The sequence below is a fragment of the Ursus maritimus genome, unplaced genomic scaffold (genome assembly GCF_017311325.1).
Source record: "Ursus maritimus isolate PB19 unplaced genomic scaffold, ASM1731132v1 scaffold_17, whole genome shotgun sequence".
In the NCBI taxonomy this organism is placed as follows: Eukaryota; Metazoa; Chordata; class Mammalia; order Carnivora; family Ursidae; genus Ursus; species Ursus maritimus.
The window spans coordinates 46,975,801-47,001,562 of NW_024424119.1; the positions used below are offsets into that span (position 1 = coordinate 46,975,801).

Consider the following 25,762-nt stretch of genomic DNA (forward strand, 5'->3'; position numbering starts at 1 on the left):
TGATGGGAGGATCTCACACGCCACCTCTGAAAAACGAAATCCACAGACACTAAATGCAGGCAGAAACAGACTCTCACCCAAGAAAATGAGTAAAAGTGCACACTTTATTATGTACAGCATTGGAAAGGGAGGCCACGTGGAAAACCTCTCGCAGCAACACTCACCCTAGACCCCTTTTATGCTTCCTCCCTCTCAAGCAATGTAATCCCAACCTACTGGGCTATGAATCCACGAGGCAGAGAGGCGAAGACTGGTATCTGCAAATAGGGAAACTCCAGGAGCAGAAGCACGGTTACTCGAAGCCTGAGAAGAGATTTTCAGCCAGGATGTGGGGTTGTTTCCTGGTCCTCATGGGTCACCGCCTCACCAAAGAGATAAGATCATTATTTAAAATGAGTACCTTGGGTTCCAAGCCAAAATGCTCCATATATACCTAATAAACTCAGCTGGAAACTTGGATACATGACTCAAGGTTTCCTAAAATAAGCTTGGAAATGGGGGATCGGGGAGAGGACACTCATAGTCTGGGACTGACAGAGTGATCTCGCTAAGGACAGAGATGCAGGGTGGCTCTGGGTAGGGAAGACCTGTCTAGGTGAATTCAGAGCCTCAAGAAGGAATGTCGCCATTCAGGTGTTTGGACCAGCAGGAAGAATGCCAGTTGCTCAGATTCACAGGCATTTGGAAAACTGAAGGTGCTTCCTATTACTGCAAAATAAGCAGCTGTGGTTCAGAGGGGCTGAGCACTTCCTCTTCTGGCATTGACACAGGTGACAGAAAAAGAGGATTCTGCAAGTAGAAAAAAGACCTAGATCCGTATATATATATCCTAAGCTTGACAGTGTCTCCCCAAGCTCATTGGCTACAATGTGCCCAATATATTGTGAATTCCTTATAGTATTCAATGAACAGGACTGGGAACCAAAATATTTCACAGTGTACAGTAGTTAATAGCATGCAGACAGTAAAGCAGAATGGCTTTCTGAAGACATTTTTTTAAAAAAGTATTAGTCCTTAAGCTATTCAAATGGGTATATAAACAATTGTTTATAGAATTTAGAGAAAGTGTCATTTAAAAAAATCAAACTATTGAGAACCTGATATATGAAAATAGGCAAAAGTGAGAAAAAAGCACTTTTGTGACAAGTATTTAGCTGGTTTGAAAGACCACAGGGGAATCATTTGGTCGTAGAGAGGCCCAAAGAAGTTTCGAGCAAAAAAAAAAGGAAAGAAACATATTATTCTTAAAGGATCTTTGTGACAGTGGATTTAAAAGTATGTCAAGGGTTAACATCATCTTTCTCACTGATCTTGACCATTTCCTCCAATGTTGACAGGTACAGGCAAGAAAACGCCTCCCCTCGAGAGAGGATCATTTTGAAACATGGCCTGGGATTAGAAAGTAAGCGGATGGCAGGAATGTTTCCTTAAGATTCCCCGGAAGTAAGGCACGTGTGGCCCAGAGAAGCTGGTCATTGCCTAAGGTCTTTGCTTTCTGCAACGCATTTGTCCAGCCAGGGTGTCAAGTGGAGGTCATAACCTATTTTCTTGCCTTTGGCCTGCCTGCAGAATGACCCAGTGAAAAGTCAAAACAAGCGGGATTGAACCTATTCCATAATGATCTAAATATATGAACTTTAAAATATTTTAAAGAGTAAGAAATTATCTTCTATAAATCACCGGTCCCTTCCCTGCACCCCTTCTCTTTCTCAGTATCTACAAGCTAACAATTTTCATCTGTTGCTAGGATCACTACACATTCTAAGAACCTTGCAGTCAACATACGGAAAAGGAAAGAGAGGAAGGATAGTCGAGGTCCCGCCCTCCTCTCTCCTTACAGGTTACGGGCTGATTCGGTCCCCACTCTACCCTGGAAAGGAAGGGCACATCTCTGCGTTGGCCTCGGCGGCTCAATGTTTTGCCCCCACAATGCCTTGCAACATGTCTATGGGCAGGGGGAAGACGATCGTGGAGTTCTTCTCGGCAGCGATGGTGGTCAGCGTCTGAAGGTACCGCAGCTGAAGGGCTGCAGGAGACTCGGTGATGACCATGGAGGCCTCTTTCAGGGCCCTGGATGCGTTCATTTCTCCCTCGGCTGCAATGACCTATGGCACGAGAGGAGGGAGCAGTCAAAATGGAGAAAAAGGCAGCTGTCCACCAGCAGACTTCAAACCCAGGTACGTACATTAAACCTTCCAGGGCCGAGCCAAAACATTTTAAGAAAGCAATTTCCAGTTACCCAGTTTCCATATGTCCTTTTTCTCATATCTGATTTGCCTGCGTATGTGCCTGAGATCAAGACGCCCTCTTTTACTGTGATCTTTGGTGCACGCTTCAGGGGACCAGAGAAAGGGACAACTCGAAATACTGTGTAGGGGTGGAGAGTGACCAACGACTGGATACGAATCCTTTTGCAAGTCACATGGCTTTCCAGTTCTTTGATTTTTAAGAAAGGAAAAAGAACCTCACAGAACTGAAAGTTGATGACCATTAAAAATACTTTCTGAGGAGCGGGTGGGTGGCTCAGTAGGTTGAGTGCCTGCCTTTGGCTCAGGTCATGATCTCAGCGTCCTGGGATCGAGCCCCGCATCAGGCTCCCTGCCCAGCGGGCAGTCAGCTTCTCCCTCTCCCTCTACCACTCCCTCTGCTTGTGCTCTCTCTCTCTCAAATAAATCAATAAAATCTTTAAAATATATATTTTTTGATGAAGATCGCTATGTAATTTTTTTAGCACATAAATTCAGAGGCAGTACAAAGAACTGCATGGTGTGACTTTAAACAAAACTTCTGTTTCCACCCACTTATTTATGTAAGCAAAGGTTCTTAGTCCTTAGATCCATAAAAATGAAAAGTTAAGACCAGAATTGATGTTTAATCTTTTGGCAATACGTAATAGCCAGCTACAAAGACATGAGTTCTTCATCTTGCTAAGAGAAGCATTTCTAGTAAAAAAAAATTATTAAGGAGAAATTCTGAAACATTTAAATGCCTTGCTTGTAGTCGCATGAATTTTTTTAAAAAATTAATTTTAACTTCAATACTAAATGTGTTGCAGTAGAGTAATAAAATAATTCATGACAAAATATATTGTATTAGGAAAAGAAATCGTGGAGGAGGTAGAGTGAAAATATAAGGAGAAAAAGGGACAGTGAAACATGCCCGACTATGAAGAGCTTATCTACATATTTTAAATAGACGACGGAGTCATTATATTATTTGAATTTCACTGGATACATTTAAAAGAATGAGGTTCACAGTTTTAGTGTAAAATGTCACTATTTAAAACATGCCAGGGATTATATGCTCAGCCAAGTATATCAATTCAAACGAAAACTTTTATAGGTCTATCTAAAATGTGTGATGGGGACATACAGTTTTTCTAAATTCTTTGAGAGGTTATGTGAACATAAAAGTTTGAACGTCACTGGGGTGGTGGGGAGGCTCTGGAGTGAGACAGGCTGGAGCTCAAACCTCAAACCCTTAACCAGCTGAGTGTCCTCGAGGGGGTTCTTTAACATTCTGAGCTCCGGTTTCTTCTTCTTAAAGTAGGAGAGCACCTGCCTTCTTGGGCCACGGGGGGGAAGACAGAAAGCCGCACTGCGTGCGGTACGTATAAATGGAGGCTGTTGTATAGGAATGGCGAGTGGGAAGTCAAGACCTGACTTTCGGATCCACCTATACCTTGAAGCATAGAAGATTTGGAAGCCAAACAAGGCAGCTCCTTTTATTTCAATCCTCAGAAGAGGGGTGAGATACCAGGATCCTCAAGCTTAACTGTACTGTTCCACTAGGTTATTTTCACATGGATTTCAAAATACTCATGGTTCAGAATGCTCCCGTGAGAATCAGAATCAGAAGCAAGGTCTTAGGACCTGTGGAGTTACACTTACTTATACAGTAAATGTTGGGGAGCTAGGGGTCAAGCCCTGTGCAGGAGCTAGGGGGAGAGAGTGGACCCCTTGCCTCCTTCGGCAACTGGTCAAGGAGGGGACACAGGCACGGACACAGCCAGCTGCGTCCCAGCGTGACAAGCATTGACAGAGACGGGTACAAGGCACAGTGCTAGCCCTCAGAGGAAAGCAGTTTTTGCAGAAGGTGAGGTGGTGAGATAGAGAAGTTGAACAGGACGGGACGAAAGCTTTGCTGTTTGGACAAAGATGAAGAATACTTCAGGCAGCACGCATGGAAAGGTACCGAGGTTAAAAAAAAGCGGGCGCATTCTAGAAAAATGTAAGCGGCTGAATGTGGTGTGAGGAAGAGGGGAGCCTGTGGTGTTTGGTCTGCAGCCTGTAGCCGGTGGGAAGGTGCTGAACAGTTTCCAGCAGGAACCTCATCAGATCTCGCTGGAGAAAACATGCTGACAGATGTCTGAGGACAGATGAGGAGACACGGAGAGCTGCTGGTGGGACAGCCCCAGAGAGACCGGGGCCATCTGCCAGTAGTGGGGATGGAGGGAGGAACAGGCTGAAGGGCTGTCAGGAGAGCAGAGTATGGGGCTGAGTGGGTACAGGGAGGGAGAGGAACAGAGGTGGAGCCCCCGTTTCTAGGTTTCGGTTGCCTGGGTGGTCCCATTAGGTGAGATGGGGGAAATTGGATATGGTATTACCGAGAGAAGGCACTCAGTTTAGAGGACAAAAACCTGAATTTATCAGGATGTATTACCCCTCCACCCACTCAATTAATAGATGACTAGACCCGGGAAGATGAGCCTGAAAGCACGTGCCAGCATTCTTTCGAAAGTTACCAGAAAGGAAATCAGGAAGGGTGCAAGCGGAAAGGTATTACATTTCAAGTCGTTAAGAGCGGGTCTAAACACTTGAGAAAGAGCTTCGGCTAACGTACTGTCAGGCTTGCGGGAGAATCTGTCCTCCTTTGTGCCCGGCTCCGTCCTCTCAAACCACGCTTGGGGGCACTTGGACGGTCATTCTCTTCATTGCATGGTGCGCCTCCGTGTGAAGAAAGCACACTTTAGCCATTTGACGGCAAGGGACACACGGGCAGTTTGCAGTTTGGGGTAACGCAAAATGCTGCTGTCGACACCCTCGTACGTGGCTTTCAGTAAACACACGAGGGCACTTCTGTTGGGTACACACTGCCAGATGGTTTTCCAAAGTGGAGGCACCAAATTTAGAGTCTCTAACAAAATTAAGAGCGCCTGGTCCTCCCTCACCCACATGCGGGTCTTTTCTTTTTCTTTCTTTCTTTCTTTCTTTCTTTCTTTCTTTCTTTTTTTTTTTTTTTTAACCATTCTGGTGGATATCCAGTGTGGCATCTGCGTGTGATCTGAATTTGCATTTCCCTGATGGCTAATTAACTTGAGGAATTTCTCTCTGGTGTCTTAGTCTAGAGACCCTCCCCTTTTCTTTCACAATTTACGTATTGAAGAGACAGACTCCCTCTTTTCCATGAGAACCTGAATACATGATTTTTGAGTTTTTGGCCTTATGGTGGTTGCACGGTTACTGTATTTTACGGAAGGGAGAGGCTCCTTGTGATTCTATGTGTTCACCCTCATCTTAAAGGCAGTCACTGCCCAGGTCCACGAGAATATTCTAGATGGTCCCTACGGTCTCATCTAAGTGGGAGCCCAATAATTCAGCATTCTAACCGGCTTCCTCCATCTCCTCCCATTGTTCTCAGGAATTTTCTTTCCTGGCTGGTGGAAACACTTGCACAGAGGCTCTGCCCATCACGGTAAGTCCAGAGGTAGCAGTGAGGAGCAGAGGGGAATTCTAACTTCTACGGCCACTCATCAACAGTGTGATCTTGAGGAAAATCACATAAACTTCCTGGGCTTCATTTTTTTCATCTGAATAGTGGGATGGCAAATAAGGTTCATTTTTGGAGCCAATTCCAAGCAGTTGAGGCTTGTTACCTGGAGGGCAATAGGAGGGTTCTGAGGTCAAGTCGAAGCTCAGGGGAAAACAGTGCTGTGGTTAATTACTGGCAGGGGAATAGGAGGGTGGAGGGCAGCATCTGGGCCAGGTTATTTGTCACCTTCAGAAGGTGATCTCCAAGGACCTTTCGGGCTCTGATAGTCTAAGCCGTCTATGTATGAGAAGTTCCATTCAGTATGGCTTGGAAATGGGGCTGTTGGTTAATGACACATTCTAGGTAAAAGCAATTCCTAATTTTCAAAATACGAATTAGATTATCGTAGGGCATATTTATGTTACCAGAAATGTCACTTAGTCTTCTAAATGTGATGACTTTGAGAGAGAGAGCACCTGCGGGTTCTGCAGGATTACCAAGTTGTCCTCATGAGCATTAATTATCACGTTAGGAAAACCTAACCATTCTGGTTAGTAGAAAATTCTGGGCATAGAGTGTCAAAGGATTTACTGTTCTATTTGGTGCTGGCTAAGAAATTATAGTTCCCGATTTGTGGCTTAAAGGGCTTCCTACTAGAAGGTTAGGGTTTTGTGCTTAGCCGATTATCTCCAGCTACTACTGTTTTCCAACAAAAACAACAGATTGGTTTGCTCCTTGTGTCTTGGGAGATCAGTCAAGTTCATAGCAACCCCTCCTATGAGAACTGACCCTCTTCCTCCACCCATTCATATACAGGCAAGGGCCTGTGGGACGTTATTAATATCTGACTTTGCCCTTTTGACTAAACTTTGACCAAAGAAAATCTCCTTGCTGTGAATTTGGAATCAAGGCTGGTCTGTCCCCTTTAGTGTTCACCTGGGGAGTCAGACACTCTGCCCACCAGCTGTCAGCAGTGAGGTGGGGCCCAGGAGATGGAATGATAAGCTCCCTTCAGTCTTGACTCCAATTCTGCGGTCCCTGGCTCCAATTCTGGAGACTTGAGTCTGCTTCCCTACCGTGGGTTTGGCGAGATATCCCGGTGTGCTTATGTATTAGCTCCAGAAGTCCTGTTTCCTAGGTTAGATGAATAGATATTTCCTCGATACCTCTCATCGGGGGCACGCACCCATGCGGGCTCCAGAGGTAGGCAGGGATGGGGATGACAAGGAACGGGGGGGGGGGGGGAAGCAGACATCAGCGATGTCTGGGAGTAGAGAATAATTAGAAAAAAAATAAAATCTTTGAATGAAACAAAATAGGGAAGGAACAAATGGTAAGCACACTGACGGGACTGCTCAGTTGCTCTGAAGTCAGAACTGTTAATTTGTGCTTAGTGGGGGACCGGGAACACACAGTATGGGACACGCAGTCACAGAAGAAGGTAGCTTTACACGCACTGCTGTGCTCACAGGATGTCGTTCAGCGAAACGAGCAAGGTAGAGAACAATAGGTATGGTATGACCCTACTTTCGTAAAACAAACAAGCCAGCAGTCTAACACCCACGTCAGGTAAAGCCCCAGTATAGACACTAAGCTGTCCCGGGCAGTGGCCCCTGGGGGGATGTGGCTCGAAGCGACAGGGAGGCTTTCAACTTGACTAAACACTTGAGGATTATTTCCATTTTTATATCAATGTTTTACTGTTTTGTAATTAAGAAGAAAACTCAATAGGAAAAAAAACTACAGAAAGAAAGGAAGAAACGAAGAAAGAAAGAAGAGATTAAAGAGAAAGAAAAGAGAAAAGAAAAGAAAGGAAAGGAAAGGAGAAGAGAGAAGAGAAGAAGAAAGGAAAGGAAAGGAAAGGAAAGGAGAAGAAGAAAGGAAAGGAAAGGAAAGGAGAAGAGAGAAGAGAAGAAGAAAGGAAAGGAAAGGAAAGGAAAGGAAAGGAAAGGAGAAGAGAAGAGAAGAGAAGAGAAGAGAAGAGAAGAGAAGAGAAGAGAAAAAAGCAAAGAAAGCAAAGCTACCTTGGCGCGGGCCTCCCGGGAAGCTTCTGCCTCTGCAGCCATCGCTCTCTGGAGCTGCACGGGAAGCTTCACGTCCTTAATTTCCACGCGCTCCACCTTTATTCCCCAGTCATCAGTGGCGTCATCCAGGGTACACTGTTCGGAAGAGAGAAGGCCAGCGAAGAATGCTCAGCCCAGCCCAGAGGCCGAGGGCAGCTCAGTGGGCTGGGGAGCGGACAGGGCGCTGGGGGAGAGCCGGGAGAGACGTTAGTTACTCTCTGCCGGGCCGGGTCCCGGGCAGCTGATCCGGGTCTGTTACTATGCAGGGGTTGGCAAACTTGTCCTCAAAGGGCCAGACAGTGATTGTTTATTTTCAGTCTCTCTTGCAACTATTTAACCGTGCTGTTGTAGGTCAAAAGCGGCCGTGGATAATATATAAACCAGTGGGTATGGTCTCCCGATCATGCTTTACTATTAAAATAGGTGGCAGCTAGCGCCGGACCTAATGTGACTCCGGGTGAGCCATTGTACTTTGTGCTTCAGCTTCGTCCCTTTACAAGGGGAGGAACGAAACCTTCCGTTCTGTTTCCTGCGGTGGCTGTGGGCATCAGGTAAGGTCATAGATTTGACACATGATGACCTTTACACAAATAACAAGATCTCGGATTCTAGTACTTCATCTTTTTTGGACAAGTCAGGTGTAACTCATAATCTAGAACTCTAGGAAGTTCAGAACGCATACGAGTTACAAGGGAGTCATGGGACTCGCGCAGAGAATACAGCTTTCACGACACCCGCACTCTTCTAGAAAGGCCTCAGAACTATTACGCTAAAGAAAAAAGGTTACTGCTGGGGCGCCTGGGTGGCACAGCGGTTAAGCGTCTGCCTTCGGCTCAGGGCGTGATCCCGGCGTTATGGGATCGAGCCCCACATCAGGCTTCTCCGCTATGAGCCTGCTTCTTCCTCTCCCACTCCCCCTGCTTGTGTTCCCTCTCTCGCTGGCTGTCTCTCTCTCTGTTGAATAAATAAATAAAATCTTAAGAAAATAATAATAATTAAAAAAAAAAGAAAAAAGATTCCTGCTAATTCTGGAAAAAAAAACCCTACACTGAAGGGAATAAAAAAAAAATAATGCATGTATCTGAGCTGTTGATCATGAGCTATTTGTGAAAAATATTCCCTTCCATTGAGTTTGAGAAAACCCTCCTATGACGAGAAAAAGGTCGGCCAGTGATTCCCCCTGATTGGATTAGCCAACCGCTAACCCTCTGGCTTCATCTTGGAATTTCCGCTGACTCACAGCCTCACCTGCATGTTGTGTGCAATTTCTTCTCTGTCGGAGAGGATCTGGGAAAGGTTCTTGGTGCCCAGGACGTTCCTCAGAGTTGTTTGTGCCAAAAGACGGGTTGCCGAGTCGGCGTTGGTGATATTCGCCACGGCCAGGGTGGCATTCTGGACGCGGTAATAGACCACGCCATCCACACTGATTGTCACCGAATCCTTGGTGAGGATCTGTAACAGAAAGAAAGCCATTTTACACCTGCCAACCAACTCCTGCTTTAACAGAACTGTAGGCAGCGTTCTTCTACAGAACATCTAAGACACCGGCTGATTGTCTTTAGTAAGTGCTACCGACTGAATGTTGTGTGCCCTCCAAATTCAGAAGCTGACAGCCAACCCCCGTGTGATGGCAGGAGGCGGGGCCTTTGGATATGATTAGGTCTTGAGGGTTGAACCCTCATGGTCATCTAGGAACGAGGAAGGAGCCCCTCATATAGGCACTGTGTCTGCTGCTACCCTGACCTTGGATTCCAGCCTCCAGGATGGGGAGCAATAAATTTCAGTCGTTCATGAGTCGCCCAGTGGGTGGGATCTGGTTATAGCCGCCCGAATGGACGAAGACAACAAAGCATCCTAACAATGCCTTTAGAATTTTAACAAAAAACATTACTTCAATCACTCAACACATCTGGAGACACCGACTCGTACTTTCAAAGAGGGTGGGGAATCAAGGGAGCCTTGATGGGACAAAGGAGGGACAGTTGTAGGTGGCAGGGGTGACACCTGGACTACGTCTTGCAGGAAGAAATAATTTCCCGAGGGTGGCGTGAGAGCATGCAGGGCAGGGAGCACAGTGCACGAGATGGCACGGTGCTGTGGCAGAACCTAGGCTTCATGAACTCTCTACGGCAGCACAGTGAGGTCGAACCGAAGGGAATGAGGACTGTTGTTATAGGGGGAGGTCAGGGTAAAAATATATTTTATAGCATGCTACATAAAAATGCTTTCCAGGACATCATGCATCAATGCTTCTTCCTACCCCCTTCAGGGAGGCTTAGTTTGGCTTACAGGTCCTTGGACAGCCGGCCCTTGGGTCTCACTCCTTCCCACTCCCTCCTGCACACACGCTACACAGGACAAGCGGTAGGTCCCACGAACACCATGTTCCGTGTCCCAGGCCTTCGTGCCGGTGTCCCCTCTGCTTGGATGTCCTCTCCTCTCCTCTCCCTCACACCATCAGATGGGCACAAGATTACTCATTATTCAAGACACAACTCAAGTGTCTTTTCCTCTGTGAAACTTCCCTCACTCGGCAGGGTTAAATACTTTTCACTTTGCACCTTACTGCAGTGACCGTGTTACTGGTTGACCTCGTTGCCTCTCTACTGGACTACGCATTTCTTTTCTTTTCTTTTTTTTTTAAAGATTTTATTTATTTATTTGACAGAGAGAGACAGCCAGCGAGAGAGGGAACACAGGCAGGGGGAGTGGGAGAGGAAGAAGCAGGCCTCTAGCAGAGGAGCCTGATGTGGGGCTCGATCCCAGAACGCTGGGATCACGCCCTGAGCTGAAGGCAGACACTTAACGACTGCACCACCCGTGCACCCCTGGACTATGCATTTCTTGAGGGCAGTTTGTCTTTGTCATCTCCAGCAGTGGCAGACTGTTGGATACAGAGCAGGTAGTGAATAAACGAGAGATGACCTGAAACGTGACCCTAGGAATACAGTGATTGAGGCAGAGCGTGGGAGGGGGGGTCAGGAGACCTGAGCTGTACCTCCTGTATCTTCCTTGGTGATCCCTAGTGAGGCTCTTAAACTGCTAGACCTAGAGAGTCCGCATCTCTGAGATGGCGCTAATAACGCTGCCCAGTTCTACGCAAATTGCTTGCAAACTGCTTTGAAGTTGAAGATCCGGTAGAACCAGGCTCTTTTGCGAGTGTGAAGGGCTCTGTAAATGGCAGGTAGTAATGACAACGGTCTTCCATAGCTGTTTATCCCCGTCAGGCAGGAAAGCAGTTATCTTTTCTTCTGATAATCTAAAAATACTTCTAATAGTATATTACCATCTTTGTGTGAAAATTAATTATTTCCCATGATGTGATAGGAAAATGTGTATCATTTCTAAACAGTCTCTTGCCCCTGCGACTGCCACAGCCAGAGCTTTCTAAAGCTGCAGCCTCTCTGCCTGCTGTTTATCGTGGGCAGAGTTTTTATCTTCCTTCATATTAAATTCACAGGGGATCGGAAAAAGGACTGCTCGCCAAGTTCCAATCCACTCCGCGTTCAGCAGCTCGCAGGAGAGGAGAGAGCCGTTAGAAGGCAGCAGCTTCCAGCAAGCCTGCCAGATGTCTGCAGTGTTTACAGAGGAGAATGCCAGGACTCCCAGCTGCCCTGCCAGGGGCTCCTTGTGAGGGTCAATCTTCTCTGAAAGATGGGAACACATGCAGAGAAGACAGCACAGCTCTTAGCCTTGTTCTTGTGGGTATCAGTCATTCCTGGTGTCCCTACATGCATGTGGGTTATAAAGGCCGACCTCACCCACTACTTGGATGGGTACCAGCAAGGAGGTTCCTACGCTGGTTCCTGGAATCGGGGACAAGAGAAGGCCATAGGGCCAGGCTCCACCTCCCTGCTGTGCGCCTGGCCCCTGGCCAGGAAACACTTGACACTATTCTTCGGTCCCTCCCTTCATCCTGTTTCCAGGCTTTCTGTCTGCCTCGGTCATGATGCCTCCCTAGACGTGCGGCCCAGGATGGCCCTCACTACGTCACGGGCCATGAGGGAGCGAACGTCGGGTGCATTGAGCATGGAGCATGGAGCTGAACGTCGCTCCCGGCTCTGCCACTCTGGTCTGGTGGAACCCCTTTGCCCCACGGCAGTTACACGCTTTTCCAGGATCCTGCTGTGAGTTTCCACTGTGATATTACTTGTGAAGTAGTTTGAAAGAGCACAGAGTGTTACTATTATAAAGCATTACATGCTTCATCTAAAATGGCAAATGAGCAGCTCCTAATTCTTTATCCAGAATACAATCAAGAACTTTAAGGAGAATATTGCACTAAGCCGGATTTTCTATCTGAAACCCATAGCAGAGAAATGTGGCAGGAAAAAGGATGACAAACATGATAATGCTAACATCACACTTACGTCAACATTACGCCACGCTTGGTGATGATACACACGTAGCAGCACCGAACTATTTACCAGCCACTATTCTAGGCACTGCACATATAACGTCTCAGGTAGTCCTCACAAGAACCTTCTAAAGCAGGTTCTCCTAGGGACACTTGGGTGGCTCAGTCATTTAGTCAATAAAGTGTCTGCCTTCGGCTCAGGTCATGCTCTCAGGGTCCTGGGATCAAGCCCCACGTCGGGCTCCTTGCTCAGCGGAGAGCCTGCCTCTGCCCCTCCCACCTGCTCGCTCATGCTCTCTCTCTCTCTCTCTCTCTCTCTCTCGATCTCAAAAAAAAAAAGAAAAAAAAAAGAGTAGGTCCTACTATTATGACCTCTAATTTTACAGATGAGGAAACTACGGTACAGAGAGGTTAAGGAACTTGCTCAAAGCCACACAGTTAGAAAATGGTGACAGCAGACAGGCTCTACGCCCATGCTCTCACCACCAACATAGTCTGTGCTTCTCTCATCGCCAGCGACTTTCACACATGACCTCTGTTATTGATGGCAAAAGCCCACCTTACCTCCTGAGGAGGAATGTCAAATGAAATGGTTCTCATGTCCACCTTGATGAAGCTGTCAGTGCAGGGCAGAATAAAAAACAAACCTGCAACAAAGAAACACAGAACATTATCGAGCGACACGGGCACCTTGTCCGTTCGTTCTAACAGAACCAACGTAGCCAGCGGAAGGCAGCTAGTTCGTCTCAGTGCACGGGCCAGATGCCAGGAATGGTATCCTCTTGCTCTCTCCCCCCACCCAACTGCTGCCACCGAGGCCCGTGACGTCATCTCCTGACTCCACCACCACTGGGCGTCTGGGTTTCACTTGGACCAATGCAATCCTTCCCACGTCTTTCTAGGTCTTCCAGGTTCTCTCCTTTGACCCGTTTTCTCGACCAAAGCACAGCAATCTTTCCTGACCTATGGACCCCTGAACGTGCCACACGGGGTCCCGCATGATCTGCCCCGGGGTCCCTCTTTGGCCGCTCCCCTCTCCTCGAGCTCTGTGCTCCCGCTGGGCTGAGCTACCCGCAGGCCCCTGGGCCCATCACACTGCCCCTGCATCGCTCTGCACCATGTTGCCATTTCTGCTGGGAACACCACCCCTCTGGCCAACACCTCTCCGTGCCTCAAGACTCAGCTGAGATGTCACCTCCAAAGCCTGGTCTCATCCTACTAGCTGGGGTCCGTCACCTGTCTCTGGGGTTCCACAGCTATCTGCAATGACTCGGTCATAGGACTTATCACGTGGGATTGTAACGGTTTCCTTTTAGTGCCCGCTAGACAGCAAGCTCCTGGAGGGCAGGAACTATATTTTAGCCTCCCTTGAATTCCCAGAGCCTGGAATACAGTAGGGCTTAAGGGAAGTTTGCCCCCAAAAAGGCATAGAGAATAAAATCTAGGAAGCCTTTAGGAGTAGGAATTCTCATGCTCCAACTTCCACAGCTGTGGCTATTCTTGGCCCAAAATAATCTTATCAGCTGGGATGGGAAGGGGAGGGGAGCCCAGGGAAGGAAAGGGTGATTGTAACAGGACTGGCCAGCACCACTGCTATTGTTACGCGGCGTCTGTTACGGTTTTCCAAGTCGACAGAGAAGGGACCCACGTGAGGGAATTCACATCAACAAGAGAAGAATTTCAGTCTCCAGGCCAACCACCCAGAATTCTAGTACTGACCAGGTCCTTTGGCTCCTCCTTGTAAAATGCGACCCAATCTAAAGATGATGGCTCTTTCATATTCTTTTATGATCTAGGTTAAAAACACAAATAATAATTTAACATGAGGAGTACAACTATTTATATATGCTATATATTTATAGATGGCTTCTTAAATATATATTCTGTTCTAAACAGGTGAGATGCCTCTATTTTGTTTTTTCTCTAAAGTCCAAAGAGTATCAGGGTGCCTGCCTGGCTCAGTCTTTAGGGAATGCAACTCTTGATCTCGGGGTCATGAGTTTGAGCCCCACACTGGGCGTAGGGATTTCTTAAACACATAAAAGTTAAAAAAAATAAAATAAAATCCAAACAGTATCTATAAATAACATGTCCAATGTTTAATTACCAAGCACATAATACCAAATAGTATTTACTATTTTTTTAACTGATTATAAAAGCAATAGTCATCGTATAAAATTTGGGCCATTTGGGCAGTATACAGCCGCAAATCCGTAACTCCACTCCTCAGCCGCTACCGTCACCATTCAGGTACTCATGCATTGTTAATACAGAAAAAAACAACAAAAACCAACTAAATTTCCCATAGCTTGTCTCCCGATTCCTTTAAATTATAATAATAAACTTATCTGAAAATTCTTGGAGCATATTTTACCTTCCTAGGAAGATGTAAATGACAGTCATTTGTCGAAGTATTAATAACTTTATGGAAAAAATAACCAGCCATCGGGGGGCCCTTACCATATGCCAGGCATTGGGATAAGTATGTTTAAATACATCATTTAATCCTCACAACAGCCCTATGAAGTGGGTGTTGTTACTTCCTCCCATTTTACAGGGAGGAAACGTGGCAAAGGTCACACAGTGAACAATGGAGCCAGCAAGCAAAGCCCAGTGTCTGGACTCTGGACAGGACCACCCCACATTCCTGATTTCAGAAGATTTCAGATGGGGATCCTTACTCTAACCAATGAGAAGGACTGCCTGGACCATGGCTGAAAGGAAGTCCCCAAATCCCATTACAAGAGGTGACTGGAGGGAATTTTCCAAGGGAGAGATGAAGGAAAAAGAATTCAGGCCGGTAGGTCTCTCTCTTTTTCACACACGTACACACAATGTGGGCTTATGTGGTGACGGGGTGAACCCTTTGCAGACTCCAGTGACATAGTCTTTACCTTTATGCACATCCATATCGATATTGGGAAAGTTATAACCGTGAACAAGAACGAGACAGCCACCAAAATCCAGCCACAAGGTCCAAGGCCTGTACTGGGGCCATCTGTGCAAACAAAAAATATACAACTCTTGTCATTGTGATCAGCACATTCCCACCACTTTCACCCTCTGTTCACTGAACACACCGAAGCTCGTTGGCATCTACCGTTTTACACGGATTTCCCCGTCTCAGCCCTGTAACAACCCTGACGTGCAGCTGCTGCTGTTTCTCATCTACTTAACGTGACAAGGATTTCCCACTTTATTTTTTATCCTGAAAACATTTATTAGGCACCTAATATTTATTATGTCTTGTGCTCTGCCCTGGAGTGGTAAAAGTGAGTAAGATCGGATCCCAGCTATCAGGAAAGTTCAAGTTCAGGGGGCAAGACAGATAATTATAACATTAGGCGGTAAGTGTAGACATAGACTGTCGAGCATTTTGAAACCACAGAATAGGGGTAACTTACGCAGCTAGGACGGAGGTGACAGTGGGGGGGGGCGGGTACGTGATGGTGGAGGTTGTCAGAGGGGCTTCCTGAAGGACATAACAGTTAAGGAAGATACCAAAAGGGCAGGGAAGGAAGGCAAAGAGCATTTAAGCTGACAGGCAGCTTAACTAAAGGTGAACTGCATGCGAGTTCACGGCACCTGCACCGTAATTTATTACCCTTCTCCGGATGATTAGACACACTGTTTCTGGTTTCTTGGGATCATTAACAATGTATCATAAACATCTTTGTACATAGCTTTCCTCTCACTTTTCTAATTGCTTCCTTTCCTGCAACATGAACTAGCTCTTGTCTTACTAGGAAGGTAATACACGCTCCACTGCAAGAATTGCAGAAAAAGTATAAAAAGGGGGAAATTATTCAATCCAGAGATGATGAATATTCTTCCAAACCACACACCTTTATAACTAAAATCTGTGAACTATTTTTCTCCCCTCTATTATTCTCACCTTTTTTTTAGCCTTTGTTGCTATGCATCTGTGCTTTAAAAAAAATTATGTATTTATTTGAGAGAGAGAGAGAGAGCACGAGCAGGGTCAGGGGGAGGGGGAAGCAGACTCCCCGCTGAGTAGGGAGCCCGCCTCCGGGTTCAGTCCCAGGACCCCAAGATCATGACCTGAGCTGAAGGCAGATGCTTAACCAACTGAGCCACCCAGGTGCCCTTCATCTGTGCTTTTTCTGTTTTAATTTTTTTTATCAGTTATACTTGTATAAAGTTTAAAAAGTCCCAAAGTTCTCCAAGATTAGTACAAAAAGAGAGCAGTCCCCTGCTTACCTCTTCCAGTTTTGCTTTCCTCAAAGGCAACTGCTCTGTTGGCTGAGTATTTTGGTCTATACCTCCATGTTTCTAAATAAAATGCTGATGTTGTTACTTGTTGCCTTCTCCACTTTGAGCATGACTTAATGACTTTCCACTATGGAAGAGGATTTAGCTTCTCTGCACCCCATAAATATACCCCTCCTTCTAATTATATCATCATTTTGGTTAGGTTGTTTTCAGATTTTACATTTCATGAATATGTAAATGCAATTCAAAGCTAAGCCAGGTAGGGATGTTTAATTCGTTTTTCTGTCCCATACCACTTTTTGGTTTTTTTCTCCATGTCTTGCTTTTTCTTTCTGCTTAGTTTTTAATGCATGTATTGATTCAACCTCAAAGCTCTCATCAATGGTCTGTCTCCTCTCACAAGGGTTAGGTATTCTACCAATCTCCTCTTCTAAGAGAGTGTCTCTTGAAGGAGTGTCTGGACTTGCTCTCTTCGGTCGTGCGAGCAGCTGGTCTGGGACTGCCTTCCCTCCCATCCTGGGAAACCGCCTTCACTTCCTGGGTTGTGTTTTCCACTTTCCGTATCCAGCATCTTCCACACTCCTAGCTTGTTTTTCCTCTCTGTGGAGGGCGGAGGGACGGAGAAGGCCCAGGGATACGATCACTTCTCTCATGAACCACAGAAAGCTTCTGCAATATTTCCAGGAAACTGTCTTAATAACGAGGGAGATCGGCAAGAGGGGAAGAGGCAGGCCGGGCAGTGGTTATGGCTGGGAAGGGCAAAGATGGCAGGGAGACAGGCCTTTGAAGCCACAGCAGGCCAAGAGATGAGCAGAGCTGAGGCTGACAGCATGGGAGAAGAGGGACACAAGGTGGCCTCCAGGTCAAGTGCTCTGAAACACAGGATGCAAGCCCAGAAATACTACAGATGACTTTGTGGTTTTCTGGTCCTGTGTCACAGTGTGAGGTAAACGTCCTACGCACACCTGGATAAAAGCGCCCTAAGTTAGTCTCCCGGAGGTTTCTGAGTTATAGTTTGTGGGGTCGTTGACAGTTTACTGAGAGGATATTCCAAGCGAGGACACACTGCTGCTTGCGCGGGAAGTTCCATTAGGCATTATCACGACTGACGATAATCACAGCTGTCACTTATAGACGATGTGTCACAAGCACTGTGTTCAGTTACTCGAGACGTGTATGTCATTTACTCTTTACAAAGCCCTGTGAAGTTAAGTGTTTCTTTTAAAGATTTTACTTATTTGAGAGAGGGAGAGAGAGAGAACACACGCAGGGGGAGAGGGAGAAGCAGACTCCCAGCTGAGCAGGGAGCCTGATGTGGGGCTCGATCCCAGGACCCTGGGATCACGCCCTGAGCGAAAGGCAGACACTTAACCGACTGAGCCACCCCGGCACCCTAAGTATTTTTAATTCCATTTTACAAATGGGGTAACTGAAGCAACAAAGCCTTCCCAAGCCACACTGACGGAGGAGGACCTGGGATTCAAACACAGGTCATCCTACCCCAGAGCTCATGTTCTAAGTCAATTCACTCCTTCGGTCCTTTGCCTCTGAATTAAAAAATCCTCATGAAAGGAGTTTTCGTGTTTGGAGCACTTTCTCAATACAGTATCCAAACTGGGAAAGCATGGTCGGAGTTCTGAGAATGGAATCTGATATTCCTACTGAGGAAGGCCTCTTAATTCCAGCTGGGCCTATTTATAGCATGACAGTCTCGAGGCTGGTGGCCAGGCTCAGGTCTAGGCTTCCAAAGTGAACTGGGGTCCAAACAAGGAACAGACTGGCCACAAATACTTTTCTGACAGCATCTGGTTCCTTCTAAAATGCTGCCCAAGCCTCCTGTTTCCAGGCAAAGCTCATAGCTCTGTGTCCTGAACATATTAGACTATAAACTCTCTGAGGGTAGCGATGTTTCTTATTCTTCTCTTGCTCCCGCCCAGTCTCTTCCCGTGTGTGTGTGTGTGTGTGTGTGTGTGTGCATACGTGTACACGCGCTCATTTCCACTGTGACGTGTTTTTGAAAGCCCCACATGAATACATGGGATTACAAATGAAGAGGAACAAGAAATGAAGTGAGTATCCTAAAAACTGGGTTGGTCTTTCACATCTCAAATGCTCCGCTGGAAAGAATCGGTGTATACCCCGGGGATGGCACTGTTTCGTATTATGCTAGTGCCTAAACTATCCCATTCTCAACCCTTGAAATTTGTCCCCATCTGGTATTAGCTCCTAAAAGGTATACAGATCACATGCCTCGGACAGGTGAGGCTTCAACTTCACCAGGCTATCAGTGAACCCTTCATCCTCCACCATTTCTGGGCCAAAGAAAAGAAATTCTCAGCTACTCCCCCAGATTTCATGAAATTCATTCCCTTCAAGTTTCTCATTCATTACTTTGAAGATTGGATCCTCCCTACCAGCTGCATGAGGTAAAAGACAAGTACTGAGCAATCAGCATTCCTGAGATACTCTGGTTGCTATTGCTGGGTGGGAACACTCCTAAAGATTAGTGATCCCATGACACTTGGTCATAAATGCTACTTGGCCACGGTTGATTTTTTTCTTTGACTACCAACTCTTCTGAAAACTGCATTAAATTTTTAACTGACCAAAGCAAGGTTTTGACAATGGATAGAAGTGGATACATCAACACTGTTTAACTCAATATTCAAACTGGGCTTATCTCCACGGAACTGACATAAATTTAAAAAAAAACACTGCTTTTTTCTCTTATTTTAAAAGTAAAATATTGTCCTCATAAAAATTTGAAATTGTAGCTAAGGAAATTAAAAAAAGAAAAATTATCTATACTTTCATTATCTCTAGAAGGCGATGATTTTCCTGCCTTGCTATGTGTCCTCTAAACCTTTCCTACCCTGCTTTTTTTTTTTAATGACATAATGGTATACATAATAATTTTGAATCTGCTTTCCCCCCATATTGTGAAATCTTTTCATGTCAGCACATACTCTTCATTATTAAAGGTCGAATAGTAATAGTCCATTGTTCCATGAACCTAATGAACATTTAGGTTATGTCCAATTTTCCCAAATAGAAACTCTGTTGCTCGCATATACACTTACTAAAATTTCCATGCATTTTTATTGTGCAAACTAATTTTGCTGAAAAGATGAAATTGCATAATTCTTAAATTTCTCTCATTCTGGAGGTATCTTTAATTATTACTAATAATAGCCATTTATTGAATGTCTATCACATTGCCAGCCACAAGTGGACTCCTTATATATCATCTTTCTAATATTCACAAAAGTCTGTAAAGTAGGTATGAAATATTCCTCCTGGAGTTCCAGGGTAATAAAGCAAAAGACTTTCTGAGCTGAGACAGAAGAAAAGAAACAAAACCACGAAACAAATGAAAACAAAACAAAACAAGTTGTATGGTAATTTTTGTTGGGTGAGCGTCCAAAAAAAGCAGTAAAATAATCTTTGCAAGTTGATAACACAGGCATAATTTCAGAACTCTACATGTCGTTCATGATACGGTATCAGCTGACTTACTAAAAGGGCTACTGAACTTGGCACTGCTGGAAATCATGTGCAATAATAAATTCCATTTATCATTGAAATTTTGTTCTAAAGTTCAAAAGATTAGATTTCCTCTTCAGGGAAAGGCCAGAAAGGTCTTACACAATATCTGAAAATCTAACTCAAGATTCGTTTGCATGAATACACACAAAACGAAAAAGATGAGCCCAAGGATTGTTGCAAGGCCTGAACAGCAACATTTAAGGCCAATCTTTTCCTTCCCCTTTCCTGGAAGGCAAGTGAAGCTCTTCACCGCTTCGTGCATTGCCAAGAACAGTGCTGTTTGGGTGGGGAGAGATAAGAGGGCTAGGAATTTGGTCTCACAAACATGCTCACAGCATGGTCCTAACAGCACTTTTTAAGGAGCAACGGTAGGTCGAAATGAAAGGTCTTGGCAATTTCTGAATTTTTCTGAAAGGTAGAAATATTCAGGATACAATATTTCTGATTATATCCTCCCTCTCCTTCTGCCCTTCCATGCCCTGCTCGTGCTCTCTCTCTCTCAATCAAATAAATAAAATCTTTTTAAAAAATAAAAATAAATTAAAAAAAAAGAAAGACAGGAAGGGTAGGGAAAAAACAGAAGAAAAGGAAAAGAAGAGAAATGGAGAAAAAAGTGAAGAGAGAAACAAAAATGAGGCAGCACACTGCAGAGAGAAAAATGACACCAGGTGGAGCGAGAGAGGGGCAGAGCTTAGCACACAGTAGGGACTCAATAAATGTATGTTGAAAAAATGTCAGTATTTAGTTGGAGATCACAACTTGCATTTGTTTGGGCAGAGGCTTTCAAAGCAACAAGCACACACTATAACCCATCTTTCAAATGATTATTTTAATTAGGCATGGTTTATAGTTCTTCGAATGCCCGTATCCTTAAACCTCTAGGGAAGAAATTATTCTCCCGGCTGGAGTGACTTCAGGCCAGATGGTATCAAGTTAAGAACCATGGCTGGTGACAGTACCTTTTCCTCCCTATTAGAAACCATCTATGGCTACAATACCGGACCAAAAGATCCGATACTGGTGAAGCATTATGGGATCTGAGTCATAAAAGGTGTTTACCATGAGATATTAGAAAAAGGGAATGGACAAACCCTTTTAAGAAGGATTTCCAATACAAGTTGAAAAAAAGGAGTCCTTCGCATTGCTTGAAAAGAGTAAGGAAATTAAGTGTAAATATTTTCTTTCCCAAGCATCTTGGGGGTTTTCTGTAGCTTTTCTCCATTCGACTGTTCTAGCCCTAAAGCAGGAGGAAAAAGAGGTGAGGGTGTCATGAGTAATTTTAAATTAGAACCCCCTGAGTCTTAAATAGGCCCCCCTCTCCAAAGCGCCTAAAGCACTTTACCCCCTCTAAAACACATTTAGCATACTTGTCATTATCCTATTCAAGGTCTATCTTCCTCATAGATTTTGATCTTCTTAAAACGACATAGCATGATGGTTTCAAAGCTGGCTCTGCCGTTTATTATTTGTATGATCTTGTGAAAGTTTCTTAATTCTCTGTGCTTCAATCTACTCATTTAAAAATAGGGCCAATAGGAGTACCTCCTGAGAGGGTTAAATGTGAAGATAGATGAGCTAATACAGCAGACATCTAGAGCAAAACAGGTACTCGAAAAACATCTCCCAAGTAAATGATTGTTGACTACAGTTCAGAATCCTTCTCTGTCCCAAAGCAGTTGTCAGAATGAATATGTCTGGGCTGAATATTGCCCATAGCTGGAAAGATAGAAACAGTTATATTCAGAAAAATTGGAGAAAAACAATTTCATAATGTTATTAAGTGAATTAAATTTAGACTAGAGCTGAAATATATTGAGAACAAAACCCCTCCTCCTTCTTCCATTGTGTTTTTCTTCCCCCCAGCTCCTTTATTTGCACATCTTAAAAGTATCTACAATGAAATTTTTCTCATAAAAGTCTTTGGAGGGCAACAACATTTTATATAAAAATGGGGGGGGGGGGCTGGCTCGGTTGGTAGAACATGCAACTCTCAATCCCAGGGTCATGAATTCAAGCTCCACACTGGGCATTGAGCTTGCTTAAAAAAAAAAAAAAAAAAAAAAAAAAAAAGTGGGGCGGGGCAGACAGAAGCACAGTTCTTCAACTGAGGTCAAGAAGCTGAGCAGTGGCTAAGAGCTCAGGGTTCTGGAATCAGATTCCAATTCTACCACTAACTTTTCTCAGTGGTAAAATGAGGGAAAAGAACAATACTTATCTCATATAAAAACCAACAAAAAGTACTCGACGCTCGGAAGTATTCAATAAATAGCAGCTGCTATTTTTATTACAACTTAAAGATCATATTGATACAGTTTATAGGCATAAACTTTTCAGTAAGTGAATTGCCTTCTGGGACCTAAACACTGCTGAGAAAATATCAAGACTAACAATCTGCCTGGGGACTCTATCTCTGGAGGAGAAACAGACTACATCTGAGCAGGACAACACAGCTCTAAATCATCTTGGACCGTCTTTCATACAACTTTTTGCCCATAAAGTTAAATTCCCTGCAATAATTACTAGGTTTTCTGAATAGTCATTGTTAACTTCATTCTTTGTTTTCCCCATTAATGAATTATCTCAATAGTTGACATTTCAATGTTTCAAAAGTACATTCACATAAATTTTCTCATTTGATTCTTGAAACCTTGGGAGACAGTTACTACGGGTAAGATTATGTCCAGGACAGAGATAAAGAATTGGCGAGGGAGGCTGAGACTTACCCAAGGTGACCCAGGTAGTAAATGATGGTATTGAGATCTCAATTCAGATCTTTGAATTCTAAATTCCACTCTTACCATAAGTATGTTCACAACTGGACAAAGTTGGTATAATTTTTACTGGCTGATACTTTATGACAGACATCTTCAGAGGCTAATCTACTGAAATGTCAGGCTAAATGCCTGGGGTTTAAGTTTCTTTACCAATCCCAGAGTATAGACAAAGATTCAAAAAGAATGGAGAAAGGAGAATTGACACACACTTCCTTTTTCCCACTGACTGTAATCTAACCTTTTTCCTTCCACACTTCACAATGTATTACCATGACAATTGTAATTCCTTTACCAAGATAATATAAACCCAGACAAATAGTCTATCTGTAATAAGAACATATAATAAGGAAACGTCTTAATACACACACACACACACACACACACACACACACACACACACACATATATGCATATGCCAGCTTTACTAGACATGGTCATTGGTTTGAGTTAATTTATGACCATTGATGGTTTAACTCAGATTAATTATTAAAGAAGTTACAAAGTTCTCCCCAATCTGATCAGCTGTAACAACTGAAATAAACAAATCAGTCCCTTGATTCTGCTTATTTTCAGGCATTCTCCCAAAGGGATATATTCTGTTGACATGCCTCTTAATTATAATAATACATTTCTTTGCAATCCACCTGCATTATTTCATTACAAAGTGAAGGCACTGGCTCTTGCCCTACTAGGTTTGGTCATATTCATATTCCTAAGACTGTCAGCAAAATCACAAAAGGACAGAGTTTGGGCTTTTCTATTCCACTGCCTCCCTCATAGGCAGCTTTCTGGAGATGTCTTATTCAAGAGGTCTGGACTGAAGCTAGGTTCCTTTGGGCTTTCTTTGTTGTCTCTCACCTTCAGTGAAGTACTGACGTCTGAGAAGGTCCTCTCTGGGGTATACATTTTGGAGGTAGCTCTAGGATAGGGAAAATGGAAAATCACATAGCCAAGCTTTGAAACCTAGCTCTGAAGCACACACATGTGTGATTTTTCTACTCTGAGCCCTGGCTTCCTTGCTGTAAAATGGTGGATAATGTTTTCCTTGTGGAGCTGTTAGAAGACTGCAATTAGATCATGTTTGTAAAGCACTTAGGCTCTGTTTGACCCATGGCAAGCACTCAATAAATTCTATTTAATAAATTCTAGTAATGGCTTTCCTACCAGTGTTGGATCTCAAAAGTTTATATTAAAAAAAAAAAAGATGCTAGACTTCACTAGACTAAGCAAAATTTTGTTTGTATGTATAATTTTCTGAGGAGCACACAGTTTTCATTAGAGTCTGAAAAAACATTCTGTCTAAAAAAAAAAAAAGTTAATCGTAGAACCAAGAAAAAGAACTTAGAAGTGAAAACTGGTCTGTGACCATGAAAAAACAAAGGGATATTAAGTATAAATACAGATCACGTGTATTCCCAAAGAACGTCTACAAATAGATTTCCCACTGCTTTCACCAAACTGCTAATACTGTCCTCATAGTCCCTCTGTCTCCCACCAGAAAAGGTCAGGGCACAGAGGGAAGTATCCTACCCACCTTCCCATCTAGGATAAGACAACCAACTATGAAAGAGGTGGACTGCAAGTTTGAGAGTCGGTCAAAACCCGATTTAAAATATGGCCCCATTAATGATAAACTGAGTGACTCTGAAGTAATTCAACCTCTTTCAGTATCCGTTTCGTCAAATACATCCTTCCTGTTACACTACTGATTTGGGAAAGTAACTCTCCAATGTGCTTAGCAGAGAAAAGTGAGGGATAATTCTTTTGATGCTCCTGGGAAGGGTGGTTGGGTAAAGGAATGGGAGTTATATTAGATGGGTGGACAAAGCTTGCTTTACAACTAATCAGAATAGTTAAGTCCAATATCATGTTCTTTGTGGGATGCTGGAAAAGCCCACCCAGCCCCCCTAAAATGTCGCTCTCTCTGTCAGCCTGTCTGAAATTCCATCCTTAGAAATAATTCCTTTGGATCACTATGAGCCCCTGGGAGGGACCCAGCCCCCCCCCCCTCCGGGGAGGACTGTCACCTCTCTATTGCAACCCCACCCCTACCCCAAGGAGTTAGACAATAAAGGTTCAAAGTGATAGCCCTCTCAAGGGTACTAGTTCCTTCACAGGGAAACAAAATGGGCCACTCAAGGTTTTTTCCTTCAAGACAGGGAGGGCCCTGGTAGGGTGGGAGTACTTAACGAACTCCTGGTGAGAAACAAAAGCCCCGAAGGCGAGGTCCCCAGGACAAAGGGAGTAAAGAGGGGGCAGGATAGGGCAGAAAGTAAAGCTGGGAAGAGAGGAGAAAGAGACTTTCTTCTTTTCTTCCACAAATGTAACCTTTTATATGTGAGGGGCGGGGGCAAAACCTCACAGGTCAGTCTTGCTTCTTAAGATGAAATCGGCCAGAGGTAGGGCTGGGGGAGCAGGAGTTCTTTTCAGTTCCGGGGAAGGGGGGGCTCACTCTGGGAGTAGGCGAAGGCTGGCTGGAGGGGACGGGGTGGGAAGGAAAGGGGGGTCGCGCGACAGGAAGACGCAGGGTCCTGGGTGTGGGGTGCAGGTTTGCGCCCCGGCTCCACCGCTCGCTGGCCGCGAGTCACTTAAGCATCTCCTTGCCCGCATGCATGCCACGAGATGATAAACGCGAAGCGCTGGCCCAGGGCCCCGGCATCTGGCAACCGCTGGAGCACGCGAGCCCCCGCTTGGCTTCAGTGTTGGAAACGTGCCCTGCAGTGGGTGCGTCCCCCGGGTGCCAGGCAAGCCGCTGTGCACTCTGCACCCTAACATCCCTAAATCTGACCCCCCCAGCCCGCAGAGCAGGGTTCGCTATTCTCAGCGTCACCGAAGCTTAAAGCAGCGGTCGCATGGCTCAAACGCGACGGAGACGAGCCTGGGACAGCCAGGCTGTGGCTCGTTCCCGAGGGGAGGGCTGGGGGCGGTGGGCGACGGCGGGGGGCTCACCCCTGAAGGAGTCGGGGAGCCGCCGGGCTTCGGCGTCCCCTGTTTGCCGCTTCTCAGCCATGCTGCCCGAGCCGGAGGCGCCGCTCTCA

At 45.0% G+C, this 25,762-nt stretch overlaps 1 protein-coding gene across 2 annotated transcripts; it reads right to left on the reverse strand.

Moving 5' to 3' along the window:
- Positions 1–86: 86 nt before the first annotated feature.
- On the reverse strand, positions 87–25,762 carry STOM (stomatin). 2 transcript variants are annotated; one of them, XM_040631824.1, is made up of 8 exons: positions 25,674–25,762; positions 15,066–15,169; positions 13,891–13,963; positions 12,736–12,818; positions 9,063–9,266; positions 7,776–7,910; positions 1,870–2,105; positions 87–362 (listed from the first exon to the last, which is right to left on the reverse strand). In XM_040631824.1, exons 1-7 carry the CDS (start codon positions 25,732–25,734, stop codon positions 1,911–1,913), a joined length of 855 nt encoding a protein of 284 aa, XP_040487758.1. In that variant the 5' UTR covers positions 25,735–25,762; the 3' UTR covers positions 87–362; positions 1,870–1,910. The 2 variants fall into 2 exon arrangements, with proteins under 2 accessions (XP_040487758.1, XP_040487756.1); XM_040631822.1 differs by having other exon boundaries at positions 87–2,105.